Here is a 17,771-nt window from a genome sequence, read left to right on the forward strand (position 1 = left end):
AATACTTACTGACTACTCTGTTATCATCATTGGGGCATGAGTTTTGCATATATATACACATAAAAATTCTCAAAGTAGTCATGAGAGAGACACAGGAATAATTTCTCCCATTTCATAAATGATTAAATTGAAGCATAAAATGTTAGGTGACTTGTTCAAGGCCATACAAATAAAAGATGACAGAGCTGGAATGCCAGCCCAGTTATACTTGGAGACTGTCATATGCTGTCTCTGTCTCCCCATAGATGAGCACATGTTGATTATGAAGGAAGCTCTCCAGAGCTGCATGTCTCCTGATGGCCTTCACAGGAAAATCTACATGTGTTTAATTCAACAAACTCAATTTGATTTAATCACAGTTTGAAAGCAGGACTTTTCTGGTTATAGCTCCTGGAAGGTGTTTTAATTACTTAGGTTTGGACAATTTTCATTTATTTAACAGGAATTTATTAAACAAGTATTAATAATGGTATGTTTTTCTTGAATAATGAGGTGATTTTTCTCACCAAAAATGAAAAATTTAAAAATTTATCTACCATGAGAGTAGATTGTTACAGAGCCATTGCTTTTTTTGTATTTGGGATATTTTTTTCTGACAAATTAGTTATTCAAACTAAAACAACTGATAAAATTTTGTATATTCTCTTCACCAGCATAATTTTTCAGCCTGATAATTTTGTAGAATTCTGGTATTTACTGAAATTTATTGTCGACTTACCAACACCGATTGTAATGCCAGAAGTCCAGTGTGACCTTGGAAAGTAAGTTCTATTTAATAGATAAAATTATTTTATGAAAGGAAAATGTTTATCTAAACGAGTAGTGTTATCGTGTATTTTTAAATAAGACATGAATATATTTCAATTCATTTTCTTCTCCAGGGAAGGTTTGATATTTAAACTACCCCATGGAACACTTACATGAAAGAAAAGCAAGTCAGGACATAGTAAGGAGAGGCTTTTACTAGGAATGAGTATTGCTAGGGAGAGAAAGGGACTAGAGAAATAACTAAGGGGACTAATGCAGTAGGGAGAATGCTCTGAGCTCAGGAATATGCAAGGGTCTCAAAATCAAATAGAAAAGGATTTTTACTCTACAGGATAAAGAAATGGCAAGCAGAGAGAGCTAAGCAGAATCTTTGGAAGGCAAGCTAGATAAGGAAGGGAAAATGATCAGTGAAAACTGATAGGAAAAGCATCTCACTAGGATAAACTGATTTCCTGGAAAAGCCGAGAAGGGAGGCACATTCTACTTTTTGTGTGTGTGTGCCTTCTCAGGCTTGGATTCAAGCAGAGTTCTGGGAGCTGTAGGACAGAGAGAAGGCTGGCTAAAGCTTGGTCAGGGCAAAGCAGGCAGTAAGCAATAGGCAACTGAGAATACTTGGTTACTTGGTTAATACCATATTCCCTTGAGATATGACCATTTATATTTAGATGGTTGAGTTATTATTACATGCCTGGCACCAAGTTTGGTGTTAGTACATAGGGATAACCATGTCACAATTTCTGCTAGTGGGCACATCTGTGCTTTTTCATTAATTTCTCTTCCTTAGCACACCAAAAGAGTGTTGAATTCTCCTAACACCAGATATTGAGCCAAAACAACACCGCAGGTGATTTATTAAGGAAGTGATTCCAGTTAGAGAAGTCAATAACAGAATACCGTAAGCAGGATAAGGAAAGAGAAGAAGCTGAGCAAGGGGATCATTTCAGGGATAGTACCGCAAAAAGCTCTGCAGCAGAAATGACATCTTAGAGTTGGTCTTGTCTTGATGCCAAGATGCTGGGCTTTTGAACTCCCATACTAGTCACTATAAGCTTCCTTGGGATGAGCCATAAACTTCCAACACTTGTGTAGTAACACTGAGGAGGCTCCAGGACCCATGGGCTATTCTCTGAAGGTCTCAGGTGGAAGATACACAGCAAACATGTGGAAGTTGGTGGTGGGGGAAGTTCAGAGAGCTGCTTTAGATCTTCTAGGGAAACCAGTGCAGCACCAGCAGTATCCTACAAGTTGTTTGCAAACAACTACTTTTTCTTGTTTTAAAAATATATTAATATATGAAAACTATATGTATAAATTATTAATAAATGTAAGACAATTTTGTAAAAATATTTCTGTTTTACAATCATGATTTCTTCTATGCCCTTAAAAAGCATCAGCCTTTTTTTTAAGTTTTTGTTATTTTTCAACATGTTTTCTTTAAAATTTATTTTCATCTAAGTCATGCTGTGTATAATTAAAAGATATACTATTTAAAGATGTTTGGGGGTGACTATATTTTTAACTAGCCTTGCCTTGGATCCTTACCTTCTTCAGTGTTTGTCCGGTTTTTCATTGTATCCAATGTCCTTAAAATTGTTAATATGTTCGTATGGCTCTATTTTCATACATTTCTTCCAGGTAAGTGTGGTCTCTTTCAATATGGAAGCAAATGGCCTTCGGTTTATGGAAACCACAAATTATGTCATCTCTCCATTTTCTCTTTTCTCTCTTCCTACAATATCTATGTTTCAGATTTAGAACTTGGAGGGGGGCTATTTTAATAATGTTCTTAATTTTATTGCCTCCCTCCCCAACGTTTGTATTTTTGCATTTAGGCAGATGTACTCAGTTTTAGATTACAATTTTTTTTGTTGAATTTTTTATGTCTGCTGTCAACACCCAAGACCATTTTTTTTAATGTTTTAATTTGGATGTTTCTAAAATATTTCATGTTTTTAATATTTTCTCTCCTATCCTTTAAGATATGAATGGTCATTTTAAGAAGTCATGGTCTTTGTCTTAATGGTTTTGTTCTTTCCTATTAGAAACTTTCTCTGATGCTTGTTTTGCTCATATGTACATGTGAGGCTTCAAAATAGTGGGGCCTTATTGGGCCATTCATGTTGTTCTTAGAGCTATTCTTCATTTGTTTTCTTCACTGCCACAAAGTACAGCGTTTTGTTGTTGATTAATCTTTTTTCCAGGCTTTGTATATTATGAAAAATATTGTTTATAACATTGTATATGCTTCTGTTGCACATTTGTGTTCATTTCTATTGTGTATAACATGCGAAGATAGTATCATTTAAATTTAGTGGAGAATGACAAAGAGTTCGACATTGGCTGTACCTTTTTATACTCCTGCCAGAATATATGAATTATATTTGCTTCACATCCTAAAAATCATGGGTGTTGGAAGACTAATTTTAACCATCCTGGTATGTGTGAAGTGATACCTCAATGTGCTTTTAATTTACATGTCTCTTACGACTAATGAGGTTGACTCTCTTGTTATATGTTACTAGACCGTTTTGATAGTCTTTTCTTTCCATTGCAGTTTACATTGAGTGTTATTTTGTATTTGATACAAGTGTACAGCACAGTGGCTAGACAGTATTGGTTTTATATTTTATATTGTCTGTACCAACTTGCATTGCTATCAACAGTGTACCACTGTTTCCTTTTCTCTACATTCTCACCAATACATATCTTACTTTACAAAAACAGTCAAACTAACAGATGTGAGGTGACATCTCAGTGTGGTTTTTATTTGTATTACAAGATTCCAATTTTGATGTCGTAAATCAAAAGGCATTAGAAATGATGGTGGATTGAAAATTACGAACTGTCTTGATTATTCTTTGCTTTGACCATAAATGCTAGCCACAGTTTGGGGGGTTGTTATTTCCTTATCATCACTTTGTACCTTCTTGATGAAATGGACAGGACATTGTTAATTTATTACTCTTTGTTATTATTTCTAGACTGCATTAATTTTTTTCTGGATTTATCAGTTATAAAATAATTGGTAAACATTGCTCCTAAAATTGCAGTATGTTCCAATACCCAATGTATAATGCTATTGGTGTCAAAAACAGAGAATCAAGGATTATATAATTTAGCAAAATGTCATTAGTTCATGTGATTCTTATTTTGAAACTCATACAAGTGATTGTATTAGTTTCATAGGCCCGCCATAACAAATACCATAAACTGGGTACCTTACAAAAATGTAAGCTGATTGTCTCACAGTTCTTGAAGGTAGACGATTGAAATCAAAGTCTCAGAAAGACCATTCTTCTTCTGAAACCAGTAAGGGAGAATCGTTCTTTGTCTCTTCTGGCTTCTGGTGTTTGCATGCCGTCCTTGGTGTTCCTTGCTTGATGGATTCATCACTCTAATCTCATCTCCACTAGCATATGACCATCTTCTCATGTGTCATTTCATCTTCATATAAAGACAGCAATGTGTTAGATTAAGGGTCACACTACTCCAGCTTATTTTAACTGAGAACGTCTACAACAACCCTATTTGCAAATAAGGTGACACTCTGAAGTATTGGGATTTAGGATTTCAAATTACCTTTTTGTGGGATACATGTCATCCCATAATAGTCATCAAATTAAAAAAATTAACAATGTACAGCTTTGTGAACAAGTTTACTAGCTTTGGTTTTCCTTCTAGGTTTGTCGCTCAAACCATTTATTTACGTAACCCTACATGTGAAACCTTAGAGTTGCAAATAAAAAACAGCAATCCTGATAATTTTGAAGTGAAAATTCAAACATCACCAGTAAGTAAATTCAGAAAGCCAATTACCCTATCACTACCAGAACATTTTCCAATTCTGATATTGGGAAACTGTAGAATATTAGCATTTCAATTAATAAGGTTTTAAATGTCTAAAATTTAAAAATGGATTTTATGTATATGTATATAATATATATCCCCAATTTTCATTTATCAAAAAACCAATATAATGTTCATATATATTTTTGAAAATATATATGCTAGACTAGAGTCATGTTCATTATTACTGAATTCTAAATAAGCTATGCTTTTAATCAGTTTTTGCAGTAGGTTTCCAGTAGTATGATTTTGGCTCAACAGTCATGCTGTGTTTCCAGGGTCCCAAGAGGCCAATTCTTTTCCAGTCCTTCAAGAGCTCCTACCCACCACCCCTCCCCAACTTCCAGACAGTGATGACAACTCTGCCTCTCTTTCCTCCTTTCTCTGCCCTATTTTCTCATTACTTGGCCCCTAGCATACATCAGAGCCTGTCAGTGGGCCTCAATCACTTTTCCCCTCCCCCACTAACAAAATAAGATCTGAAGGTTCAGCATCAGTATCTATGTTTCCAAAGCATATATACCACAATCAGTGAATGTCAAAACCATGCTTTCAGGTAAATTTCAAAATAATAGACTTTTAACAAATATTCGAAATCTACAATGTGATTTCTTCATTTATATTTTAATACCTATCTCTTATGAATCACTGGTTGCCAATCAACAATAGCATGATATAAAATTAGTAATTAACTAACATAATGTGTAAAATTAGATATCACTATCAATGCTAAAATTAGTAAATATATTGTGTAATCTTTAAAAACTTATTTTAAAATATGCTTATGCTTATATCAATACTGTATTTTCCATATATAAAAATTTAATATAATATTCAGGATATAGTTTACAAATAAATTTCTCATTAGAAAGCGGTCTCATATTCTTTATATCACAACTTTTACAGAGGAATATAAATTGTGTTCCAAGGGAAAACAAATACAATGTATTGCAGATGCCAACTTATATAAATGAAGAATATGGGCTCTGCTTTAATATTTTCAATTATGTCTTCCTAGTCCATTTATTCTTTTATATATATATTTGTCAGATATTAAGTATGAAATAAGCAATTAATGTCAGTATTATGAAATGACAAAATAAATTTATAGATTACTGAAGCTAGTATTGTATATTGTAGGACAAATTAGGAGAACACATTAATGTGAATGAATGTATTTTTTTCATTTATGTATACATATGTGTGTGTGTGTGTGTATATATATATATAACTTATAGTTTTATTTACACAGGAAAGGGTTTTAAAATATTGATTATTATTCATAAGTAATTCAATAAATAAGCATAGATTGGCCTGACCAGGCAGTGGCAAAGTGAATAGAGCACCAGACTGGGACACGGAGGACCCAGGTTCAAAACCCTGAGGTTGCTGGCTTGAGTATGGGTTCATCTGGTTTGAGCAAGGCTCACCAGCTTGAGCCCAAGGTCTCTGGCTTGAGCAAGGGGTCACTCGCTTTGCTATAGCCCCCTGGTCAAGGCACATATGAGAAAGCAGTCAATGAACAGCTAAGGTGCCACAACAAAGAATTGATGCTTCTCATCTCTCTTTCTTCCTGTCTATCCCTATCTATCCCTCTCTCTCTCCCTGTCACACACCACAGAAACATACACAAAAAACTCATAGATTGATTACCAAAGCAAATATTGATGTAAAAATCTTGCATTCCTCTAATGATATATTGTGAAAAATTTCAAAAATATACAGAAATTGAGCCTGACCAGGTGGTGACGCAGTCAATAAAGCATCAGCCTGGGACACTGAAGACCAGCGTTCAAAACCCTCAGGACACCAGCTTGAATATAGGCTCATTGGCTTGAGCAAAGGGTTGCTGGCTTGAACATGGGATCGTAGACATGATCCCATGATTGCTGCTTTGAGCCCTAAGGTCACTGGATTGAGCAAAGGGTCACTGGTTCAGCTGGAGACCCCTGGTTGAGGCACAAAATGAGAAATCAATCAATGAGTAACTAAGGTGTCACAACTATGAATTGATGTTCTCCCTTTCTGTTGCTCTCTCTCTGTCACACACACACACACACACACACACACACACACACACACACATACATATATATAAATACATATATTCTGAAAGAATAATACACTGCACAAATTTATACCTTCTACTTTGGGTCTTAGCTTAATAGTTTGCCATGTATCTCTCTTTCTTTCTTTTTTTTTCACTCTCATTCAGGATTTTTTTTTTAATTATAGTTTACTTTCAGTGTAATTTTATATTGGTTTCAAGTGTACAGTATAGTGGTTAGATAGTCATCTACTTTACAGAGTGTTATCCATGCTCAACTGGCACCACACACAGTTATCACAATATTATTTATTATATGCACTATGCTGTACTTTATTTACATCTTTTTTTTTGGAACTACCAATCTGTACTTCTTAATCCCTTCACTGTTTAATTTTAAGGTAAATTGTATCATGCTATTTCAACACTAAATACTTCTTCCCTTGAGAACACGAGAAATGTATTAATATTTTCTAGTAAATTTCAGCTGGAAATAAGAAATTTTATTGAATCACTCCTTGGTTGTATATACTACCTCAATCTTTGCTGCATGTCTGTGACATATATTTACAAAAGAGGAATTTGAAGATAAGAAGGTTAAAATACTTAAGCGACATGATTAGCAAGTGGTAATGTTAGAATTAAAATCAAATTTGATGAAGTATTTTATGTTTTTTTCCAATAAAAAGGATTATTTATTTCATGTATATGTATATCCTTCCTATATGTACAGAGAAACTTTTCTTCTTATTTGCTAAATTTAAAGAATATATGAAATACAACTTTATTTTTTGCTGAAGTTGATGTTGAAATTAATTTATTCTCCTTAAATGTGCATTAACTAATAACTTTGAAATATTCTACGTATTAGACAACCAGTCCAAGATAAAAATACTTGCTGTAGATAAACACACTGATACATAATAAAGACATAACTCTGTTCTAAATATAAAATTAAGTTTGTATTTGTATTTCATTGTCTCAGAGTTTATTGAGAACCAAGTGCTATATTTAACAAGGATTGAATGACACCGCCATATATCAGTTTTACTTTTTCAAATGTTATCTGGCAAAATAAATTAGTGAAAAAAATAACTCATTTATTTTTCAGATATGTACCACTCATTCTATTATTCTTTGTGTTGGTAATAAATATTATTCACAGTGTAGCATTTTAATTATGAGATACTCAAGTCCTCAATATATTGGGATAAAGTTCTTGACTTACAAACTCTAAAGAAGTAACAAATTAATACGTTTCAGAATCAAGTTACTTTCTCAGGTCACACTAGTGTGTATGTGATAGGACAAAGTGGAAAACTTTACGATACGCTAAAGAAGCATGACTTGCATCTATGCTTAGAATCAGCTCATTTCTGTCCATATCACCAAGGCTACAGGTTAGGTTCCCAGTGTGTGCCTTGTTTCCTAGAATGAACAATAAACTATGGATTCTTAAACAAAATGCACATCTCTATTATGGGGTCTCTAACTCAGACTAAAAAATTAATGTTGCTTTTCTTTATATATAAAGAGATCATGAAGTTCATGTCTGGGGTAAGAACATGGCATGAGCACCATTCAACACTTAACCACCAGCTGTTTTACCAATATTCATCAAGCAGGCATACTAAGATTGGATAAAGGGTGCAGTGCAACACATTAATCACACAAACAGCAACCCAGCATACACCTAGTACACAAAGATGCTGACCCAAACAAAGGTATTGATTGTTTTGTTTCTCTTTCTCTTCTTTCAAAATTTACACAGCTGATCATACTTCCTCACGCCAAGGGAAAAGTACCTGTTCAGTTCCGTCCTTCTGGCCTTGGAAGAGCTGGTCACCAAGGTTCTATTATCTTTTACTGTGCCCAGGTATGATAGAGTATTCTTAGACCAAGTGTAGTTAATTAAATTTTAAAGTCAACAAGTAACTAAAACCTGTTCATTCAGTTGACATCTTTTGTATATAGAACAAGCTTATTGTAAACTATTAATTAAATGAACTTTTGGAAATACAGTTTGTGCATGTATAGGCATCTAAAAAAGGCATTTTTGAATCCTTAAATTGCTTGAATGAAGGAGAATAGACACCCAGGTTTTAAACATTTGTAAATGCCAAATTGTTGGCATTTATGTGAATTTTCTGACTTGGGTTTCATGAACTATTCAAATTTTCATAAACTTAAACTGTAGAAAGTTTGATCTTGCAAATATGTTATTTTTTCAATCTGTTTCATCTGCACAGCATTTTTGAATAATAATAATTTGAAAAAGCAACAATGGCTAATCATTTTTTAAGCATCTCTAAGCTTGCCTCATGCCATTCTAATTATCTCAGTTCATTCTCACTGCAGTTCTAAAATGAAAAGATTATCAACCCCTCTTTACAGATCAGGAAACTGAGATACAGAGATGAAAATCAGGTAGCTAGTAAGAAGTTTAATCCAGACCTGAATCCAAGATGTCTGGCTTCAAACCATCTTCGTGACTATTTTTACAGCTACCTACAGATTGCCAATTTTCATATAACTCTCTTATTACCCATGAGAATTTTATATAGCTTTTTACATTTATTATTATTTTGTACTTCTTCAAGTGCTTATGGGAATGAAAATAAATGGAGATAGGAACTTTAAATCTCAAGTGACACAAAGGAGACTGCCATCTGAGAGGCAGTGGAATCACATATAATATAAGGGTCCCAATGTTGGTGCAAGACTTGTGGGTGACAGAAGTGTTCTCTTTTCTAAAATACTGTGTAATCTACCTTCAGCAAAAAATTTGAGGCTATTAAATTTCCTACATGATTACTGATCTAATTATGCATGACCTGAAGCAATACTGGGCAAGTATCTGTGCCTCAAAGATATTAAAGCAAATAGTAATCCTTTCTGTACAGAGGGAAAGTACACAATAGAGGTTGTATTCTTGTACAAAAATAACTTTAACAAGGCACACTTTTAAATCATTGCTTCATACCAGGGTTAGCCTCTTTATCTTACTTAATTACTGGGGACAGTTTGGTCACTTGCATTTCTGATGTAAATTATATCTAATTAAGGATAACCTGGTACATTAGCAGTTTTCGTCTTAATAGCTTTAGAAAATCCTAGCCTAGACATTAAGCCTGAAATTCTGAAACACAAAGAACTCAAGTAAGTAATCAATTTAAACCTTTTATAAATCATTTTTACATTGGTGCTTGATTTCGGCCACTTGAAACATCTCCTTCCAAGTTGTAGCAAAGCTTCAAGGATTCATCTGTAGTTAGACTTCAATCAATCATTTGTTCATCTTTTCAGCTCCAGGGCCCAGACCCCTTCAACTTTTCAATGTATTTCCCTGACCTCTCTGATTATTTGCCTTTCCTTTTTATTTTTTACTTTTTATTTTTTCATCTCAGAGTCATCGGGTCTCCTTTCTTAATTTAACTCATCCAGTCACCATCCTTTTTGAGCAAAACCTGTTCATTTTAATGCATGCAGTTATGACATATATGTTATGAATGTTTATCTTTAAACAGTTTGAAGAATGGAAATGCCTCCTTTCTGGAGTTGGACTTTTTCCACAGCCTCTAGAAGTACAAAAAGTAACTACATTTTTGCATAAGCCAATAAGTATTGCTATAGATTTTGAAAATCCCACAAAAGAAAATGTTTTCGTCAATATCCTGTTAACAAGTAAGTTGTTTTTCTTACATTTTACCTATGCTATTTTATAATTATTATTTAAACTTATTTTATCATAGAAACAATGCATTTTAGAGGTAATGGGTACTTAGAGATCCAAGAGCTCAATACCATCATTTTATAAGAGAGAGAATATGAGATGTGAAAATGAGGTATCTTGGCTGAAATCACAGGATGTAAGTGGTGGAGACAGAATGAAAATTTAGAAATCTAGCCCTGGCCAGATATCGCAGTTGGTCAAAGTGGCATCTTGATATGCAGAGGTTGCCGCTTTGATCCCCAGTCAGAGCACATACAGATACAGATACATGTTTCTGTCTCTTTCCCTCTCTCCTTTACTCTCTCCCTAAAGTCAATAAATAAAAAAAATGTTTTTAAATGCTCCAAAAAAGTAAGACATCTATGTAACAAGTCATCTTCTAATTTTATCTATAAAGCCAAAACTAGAAATTAGTAGACTTGTAAGATTCTGATTATTATTATTCAAATATGCTATAAAAGTTTATAGAAATTCTTAGTGTTCTGATATTGTTTCCTTTCTCTATATTCATTATAAATAGCATATTTGGGTTAAATTTTGGCTGTAATCAAACTTGTTCTTCCTTTCATATTGAAGATACATGGTTTTAAAAATTGGAGTTTTTGGTCACTTTATTAAATGTTCAAATAATGTAGGTCTAAATAACTCATTATTAAATTTCTCAAACACATTTTAAATGTAATGTTGGACAGTACTAATTTTATCTTCTCAGGTATTATTGCTTCTACTAAAATACTACTATAGCAGTGATACATTTTATATAGTTCAAATGTTGGGCTGAGAGGAATATATATATTAAGGTTTTTCATATAAATAAGCAACTATTTCTCCAGAATAGTTATACTACTGCAATTCATACTGCCATCAGGAGTATATTATAGACATTACCTATTTTCTTGAGCCTTTTAACCTTGACTAGTAGCAGTCTCTTTAACCCCATCAATCTGATTGGAGAAAAATGGTGTTTTATCATCATTGCAAATTTATTATTATTTTTTGTTTAATCCTGAAGCTGAATAGTCTTATTTACCTATTGGAGTTTTTATCTTTTCTGATCATCTCTTCATATTCCCGATACAAAATAAGAAAAAATAAGTACGTGATGTCATCTGATGTAAAATTCTCTTATGACTACTTTGGCTGTGGTGAGGAGAGACATGCCAATATTTACTAACAGTTGATTGCTGTCTCAGGAAGTTGGCATTTTAATATTGAAGAGACTTGAGCATGTGTAGCAGCAGAAGGAAGAAGCCAGGAGGAGCAGGAGTGAAAGCTATAAAGGAGGTAGTGTTTAACTGATGGCTGAGGCTCTGGGAGGACTAAGATCAGACTTGAGGTAGAAAGAAAAGCCATGGACAGAAGACGCAAGATGAAACAAACGTGAATGTAGACAAATTGTTAGGTACTAGAAAGGCTTGCCAATTAAGAGCAGTTTTGTTTAGATTTTCGTCTGCTGAAAAAGAGACTTAGTAGGAGATTTGAAGTGTGGAACAGGGGTTTCCAATAACTACCAGGGGGACAAGAAGATGCAGCTGACAAAATTCAAATATAACTGTGTTGTATTTGGCTGGAATTGCAGGCTACACATTTAGATAGACCCCCAAAAAATGTGTGTTTGTGAAATTTCTACCAGTTTTAGGGCTCAGATTTACTGGTGTGAGGACACACAAGGCTGATAGATGATTTATACCAGGGAATGAAGTTTTCAAGGTGGGTGCAGCCAAATTATAACTATGAGAGTGTTATAGAACATATTTGATTGAGATTTTTAACATTGAACATAAATTGTGAAACAATTTGTGGCTAATTTTCTTTGTAGTACAAACTTTTTTATTTATTAGTGTTTTGCAGTTTAAAACAGTCTTATAACTGAACTCATTCCCTTGGGTAAATACTCAAACTCTCAGGTTCTTCCACTTCTTCCTTCAACCCAACAAGACTAGGGACAAAGTAAGACACTGACCTAATCTTTCTTTTCTTTATGAAAAGATTCATCCTTTCCTTTTTCTTTCATGGACTCTTTTTCTCTAGCCATCATATACCAGTATTTTTTTTTAAAGTGAGAGGAGGAGAGATAGTGAGACAGACTCCTGCATACGCCCTGCCAGGGATCCACCTGACAGCCCATGTCTGGGGCCAAAGCTTGAACCAACTGAGCTATCCTCAGTACCTGAGCCTGACACTCAGACCAACTCAAGCCACTGGTTGCGAGAGAGGAAGAGAGAAGAGGGAGAGGGAAGGTCAGAGAAGCAGATGATCACTTCTCATGGGTGCCCTGACAGGGTTTGAACCTGGGTCATTCGTATGCTTGGCTGACACTCTCTCCACTGAGCCAACTGGCCAAGGCTTATATATCTTCTTATATTCCTTGGTGACTGTGCCTCATAATTTAGCCTGAATTGTTGAAGGGCCACAGGGAAACATGACTGACAAGAAGAATAAAATATTTAACATACATGCCCAATATACGTGTTAAAAAGGTGCTAAATTGATACCTTCTCAGGTAAATATTTGTAAATGTCTTAATCCTTTGAGTGGTAGGAACGTTCATGTACTTTCTCGTGCCTCCTGACCATCCAGAGTACGATCGTACATGTACATCTTTAAAAATGTGTAAGACAACATTTATAAAAAGCAAATGTATGTTCTTCTTGTTTGTATAAATTGGTTAACAAACAAACATGATTTTAAGTTAATAAAACTGGAACTGGAACTAATTTCATTTTTTGAAAAAAAATTCACTCCTGGGCATCAGTGAGCATGAAAAAAACTCACTACTCAAAGGGTTCAAATTATTTCTTGGCAGGACAATGCAATCCCTGTTATCTTTCAAAGGAATGTGTAACTGTTCCTGCAGATGCTACAGAATTAATAGAATCCCTTTATGAAAATTGATAGCAAGACATAGGCTAGCACAACGAGCGTGGTTGCTAAGTGTGAGGAATCTCAGGTTTTTGGATCCTGCATTTCTTGCTTCTCTTTGGATGGATGGATGGATGGATGGATGGACGGACAGATGGACAGATGGATGGATGGATAGATCTTTCAAAATTCACTGTTTTTCCAAGAAGGCAGCATTTTTTAAAGTTGCAAACTTATGATCAAACTTTTATATTACCCTATTCTCTAGTGTCTTTTCTTCTGCTATCTTGGCTATTTCCATTTTAATCACTTGCCTCAGAAGTATTGCCCTTTGTTTTTCAAAGAATCTTTTAATTCTATTTAATTAAAATCTATATAACTCTTTAATTCTATTGCGTGTTGTCTTAGCATAAAGTTTTTTCAGGTGAATATTACACAAAGCAAAGTATTAAAAGGTTATATTTCAGGAGCCTATTTATATCTTAACCCATGCCAACTTCCAAAGGTGAATGAGATAGGGTGGCTCGAGAGGAGATGGCCTCAGACCCAGAGACTAATAGAAATGTCCCAAATCAGATTATTAATGAGTCCCAAGAGGAGCAGATTGCTGCAGAAAAGCTCAAATAGCCTAGGGAACTAGGATTTGTTTTGCACGCAGTATACACCACACTTGAGCTTTATAAACATGACAGTACCCAATCTTTAAAAAAAAAAAAAAAATCTTGGAGGCTTTCCAGATATGGAACCTGAGGCTTAGAAATTTCCTAAAACCATACATGTAATAAATAAGTGATGGAAGAGGGTCTTGAACTCATCATGTCTAGCTGTCCTCTCCAGGACCGTATGTCATTCTAAGTTGTCTGTCTGATCTACACATACTTAGATTTCCATCTTGGCCTCCTTTTACAGCCTATCAGGGGTCTCCAAACTTTTTATGCAGGGGGCCAGTTCACTGTCCTTCAGACCATTGGAGGGCTGCCAAATACAGTGGTCCTCTCACTGACCACCAATGAAAGAGGTGCCCCTTCCAGAAGTGCAGTGGGGGCTGGATAAATGGCCTCAGGGAGGTGGATTGCGGCCCGGTCCGTAGTTTGGGGATGCCTGGCCTAGATTGTACCCTTGCTCACTGGCTGGTATCCTTGAACTGTCTCTACAATTCTCATCAGTAATTATGCCCTCTACCCCAGTCCTTAGCTCTGAAGTTTCCACCCTGCTTAGCCAGAAATAAAGTTGGGAATGGGAGAGATAGTCATGAATGGGAAGCAGGGTCTGAGTTTAAACATTAGGAATGAAGGCCTGCTATACGCATTAAGATTGTAAGACACATTTTCATTACATGTATGTGTGTGTGTGCTCTTGCTCATTTAACCATATTCCAAACCAGCTAATTTGTGTGTTTGCCAATGGCAGGGGTTGAACTAACTCATAACTTTATTCCTACATAAATGACTATTTAAATTTCTCCCTCCCTCCCTCCCTCCCTCCCTCCCTCCCTTCCTTCCTTCTTGTATTTTTCCGAAGTGAGAAGTGGGGGAAGACAGACAGACAGACTCTTGCATGTGCCCTACCGGGATCCACTTGGCATGTCCACCAGGGGGCGATACTCTGCCCCTCTGGGGAGTTGCTCTGCTGCAACTGGAGCCATTCTAGTGCCTGAGGCAGAGACCATGGAGCCATCTTCAGTGCCAGGCAAACTGCTCCAATGGAGCCTTGGCTGCAGGAAGGGAAGAGGGAGACAGAGAGGAAGGAGAGGGGGAGGGGTAGAGAAGCAGATGGACGCTTCTCCTGTGTGCCCTGGCCGGGAATCAAACCTGGGACTTCCACATGCCAGGCCAACACTCTACCACTGAGCCAACTGGCCAGGGCTTACCTAAATGACTATTTTAGCGTTTGTATTTATATTGATAAAGTAGGAGGTGAACATTTAGTCAGTACTTAATGAGCATCTATTTTTTTTTTTCTGAAGCTGGAAACGGGGAGAGACAGTCAGACCCCTGCATGCGCCCGACCGGGATTCACTTGGCAAACCCACCAGGGGCAACGCTCTGCCCACCAGGGGGCGATGCTCTTCCCCTCCGGGGGGTCGCTCTGCCGTGACCAGAGCCACTCTAGTGCCTGGGGCAGAGGCCAAGGAGCCATCCCCAGCACCCGGGCCATCTTTGCTCCAATGGAGCCTTGGCTGCAGGAGGGGAAGAGAGAGACAGAGAGGAAGGGGGGGGGTGGAGAAGCAAATGGGCGCTTCTCCTATGTGCTCTGGCCGGGAATCGAACCCGGACAACAAAAATTCATAGTAGTTGCTTTCTGTATGTGCCTTGACCAGGCAAGCACAGGGTTTTTAACTGGTGACCTCAGCATTTCAGGTTGACTCTTTATCCACTGTGCCACCACAGGTCTGGCTTTCCCCATTTTTTAATTAGATTGTTTGTTTGTTTGTTCCTGAGCTTTGTGAATTATTTATATATTTTGGATAGTCACCCCTTATCAGAGCTGCTTTTTGTAAATATGTTTTCCCATTTTGTAGGCTGCCTTTTTGTTTTGTCGGTTTCTTTTGCTGTGCAGAAGCTTTTTAGTTTGATATAGTTTCAGTCCTTTATTTTTGCCTTTATTTCCCTTGCCTTTAGGATTAAATTCATAAAATATGTCATAGTTTTATTGAAGAAAAAAGTAATAGTAAGGGTAAAATGTTCATACCAATCAACACAATATATTATTTTACCAATATAACTTTCATATTGTGGGTTGGTAAATGTACACAAAGTACTGTATTGAGTTGTTGTTTACTCACTTAGTTATGACCGTGGTGTTCACAGCAATAACATAATAAAGCACACAATATAGCGTAGTTAAAAGTTAGACATACCTATAGGACATGGAGAGGCACTACTTAGTGCATTCGATTTTTACATGTTAGAATTAGCTTATGAAAATCTTGTACCTGGAAACTGTCTGAATCTTAACTAAAGTAACTTCAGAGTTGAATAAATACTGATTTTTAATGTGTGGTGATCATTGTAAATTGGCAGAGTGTGCATAAGTTTATAAATAAAAAGAGATAAATCTCTCCCAAATTCAGTCAATCAGCTATGTCAATATTTGAATTAACAGCTAAACAGTATTGGTAGATTTGAGGTTAGTAGGTAGGAAAGTTATATATCAACTATATAAGTCTCTTTATACCTTAGTTTCTTTTTTCTTCAAACTAGGATCCCATCATGAACTATGCATTGCATTTGGTTGTCAGATATCTTAAGTCTCATTTAATCTACCTTGTTCTGTGTTTTATGCTATTGGCAGTTTAGAGTCCAGACCAGCTGTCTTATAAGAGTTCACATGGTAGATTTCCTTGATTATGTCTTCATAATTAAAATCAAACTATATATTTTAGTAACAATATATATCTATATATATCTAAATACCTATAATAAATATATATGTATGCATATTTATGTGTGTGTGTTTAAAGAGAGAGACCTTTTACCCCCCTTCCCCCAACTCTTCAGAAAAAAAAATTTTTTAAGAGAGACAGAGAAAGGGACAGTTAGGGACGAACAGACAGAAAGGGAAAGAGATGAGAAGGATCAATTCTTCATTGCAGCACCTTAGTTCATTGATTGCTTTCTCATATATGCCTTGACAGGGGTCGGGGAGGAGACTACATCAGAGTGAGTGACCCCTTGCTCAAGCCAGCGACCTTGAGCTTCAAGCCAGAGACCTTAAGGTTATGTCTATAATCTCATGCTCAAGGCAGCAACTGCGCACTCAAGCTGGTGAGCCTGTGCTCAAGCTAGCAAACTCAGGGGTCCAACCTGGGTCCTCTGCATCCCAGGCTGACAGGCTATCCAGTGCACCACCGCCTGGTCAGGCTAGAACATTTTTGAGTATGAGTATAGAATCAGATTTTTTTTCTTACCTTTTACACCACAAATTTTCTTGTTTTCACATACCCATTACACCAGGGGTCGGGAACCTTTTTGGCTGAGAGAGCCATGAATGCCACATATTTTAAAATGTAATTCTGTGAGCCATATAATGATCCATGTGCATTATGTATTATCCACTAAAAGTTTGGTGTTGTCCAGAGGACAGCTGTGATTGGCTCCAGCCACCCGCAACCATGAACATGAGCGGTAGGAAATGAATGGATTGTAATACATGAGAATGTTATATTTTAATGTTATTACTTTTTAATTGAAGATTTGTCTGCAAGCCAGGTTCAGCCATCAAAAGAGCCACATCTGGCTCATGAGCCACAGGTTCCCGACCCCTGCATTACACTATCACATTTGACTATAGAGCATTCAATTTATAAAATGTACGGGGGTCTAAATTCAGAAGACACGCTTTGTGATCTTGGGCAAGGAACTTCTGGCTTTTGGGATTCTATATCTCCTAACACACTGGGGGATATACCAGGGCATCTCTAAAGTTGCTGCTAGCTAGTGATTCTAGAATTCTTTGATCACTGAACAATATTATCTGCTGATGGCCCACTTTTTATTCAGGGAATGCTACTTA

General features: G+C 36.1%; 1 protein-coding gene across 1 annotated transcript in view; it reads left to right on the forward strand.

The window, feature by feature from the left end:
- Positions 1-17,771, forward strand: part of CFAP47 (cilia and flagella associated protein 47) — a 390,193-nt gene that overhangs the window by 306,840 nt on the left and 65,582 nt on the right. The window contains exons 45-47 of the mRNA XM_066357757.1: positions 654-761; positions 4,450-4,558; positions 10,189-10,345. Of these exons, the coding sequence (XP_066213854.1) occupies positions 654-761; positions 4,450-4,558; positions 10,189-10,345 (374 nt within the window). The remainder of the gene's footprint in view (positions 1-653; positions 762-4,449; positions 4,559-10,188; positions 10,346-17,771) is intronic.

Source organism: Saccopteryx leptura, chromosome X (genome assembly GCF_036850995.1).
Source record: "Saccopteryx leptura isolate mSacLep1 chromosome X, mSacLep1_pri_phased_curated, whole genome shotgun sequence".
Lineage (NCBI taxonomy): Eukaryota > Metazoa > Chordata > Mammalia > Chiroptera > Emballonuridae > Saccopteryx > Saccopteryx leptura.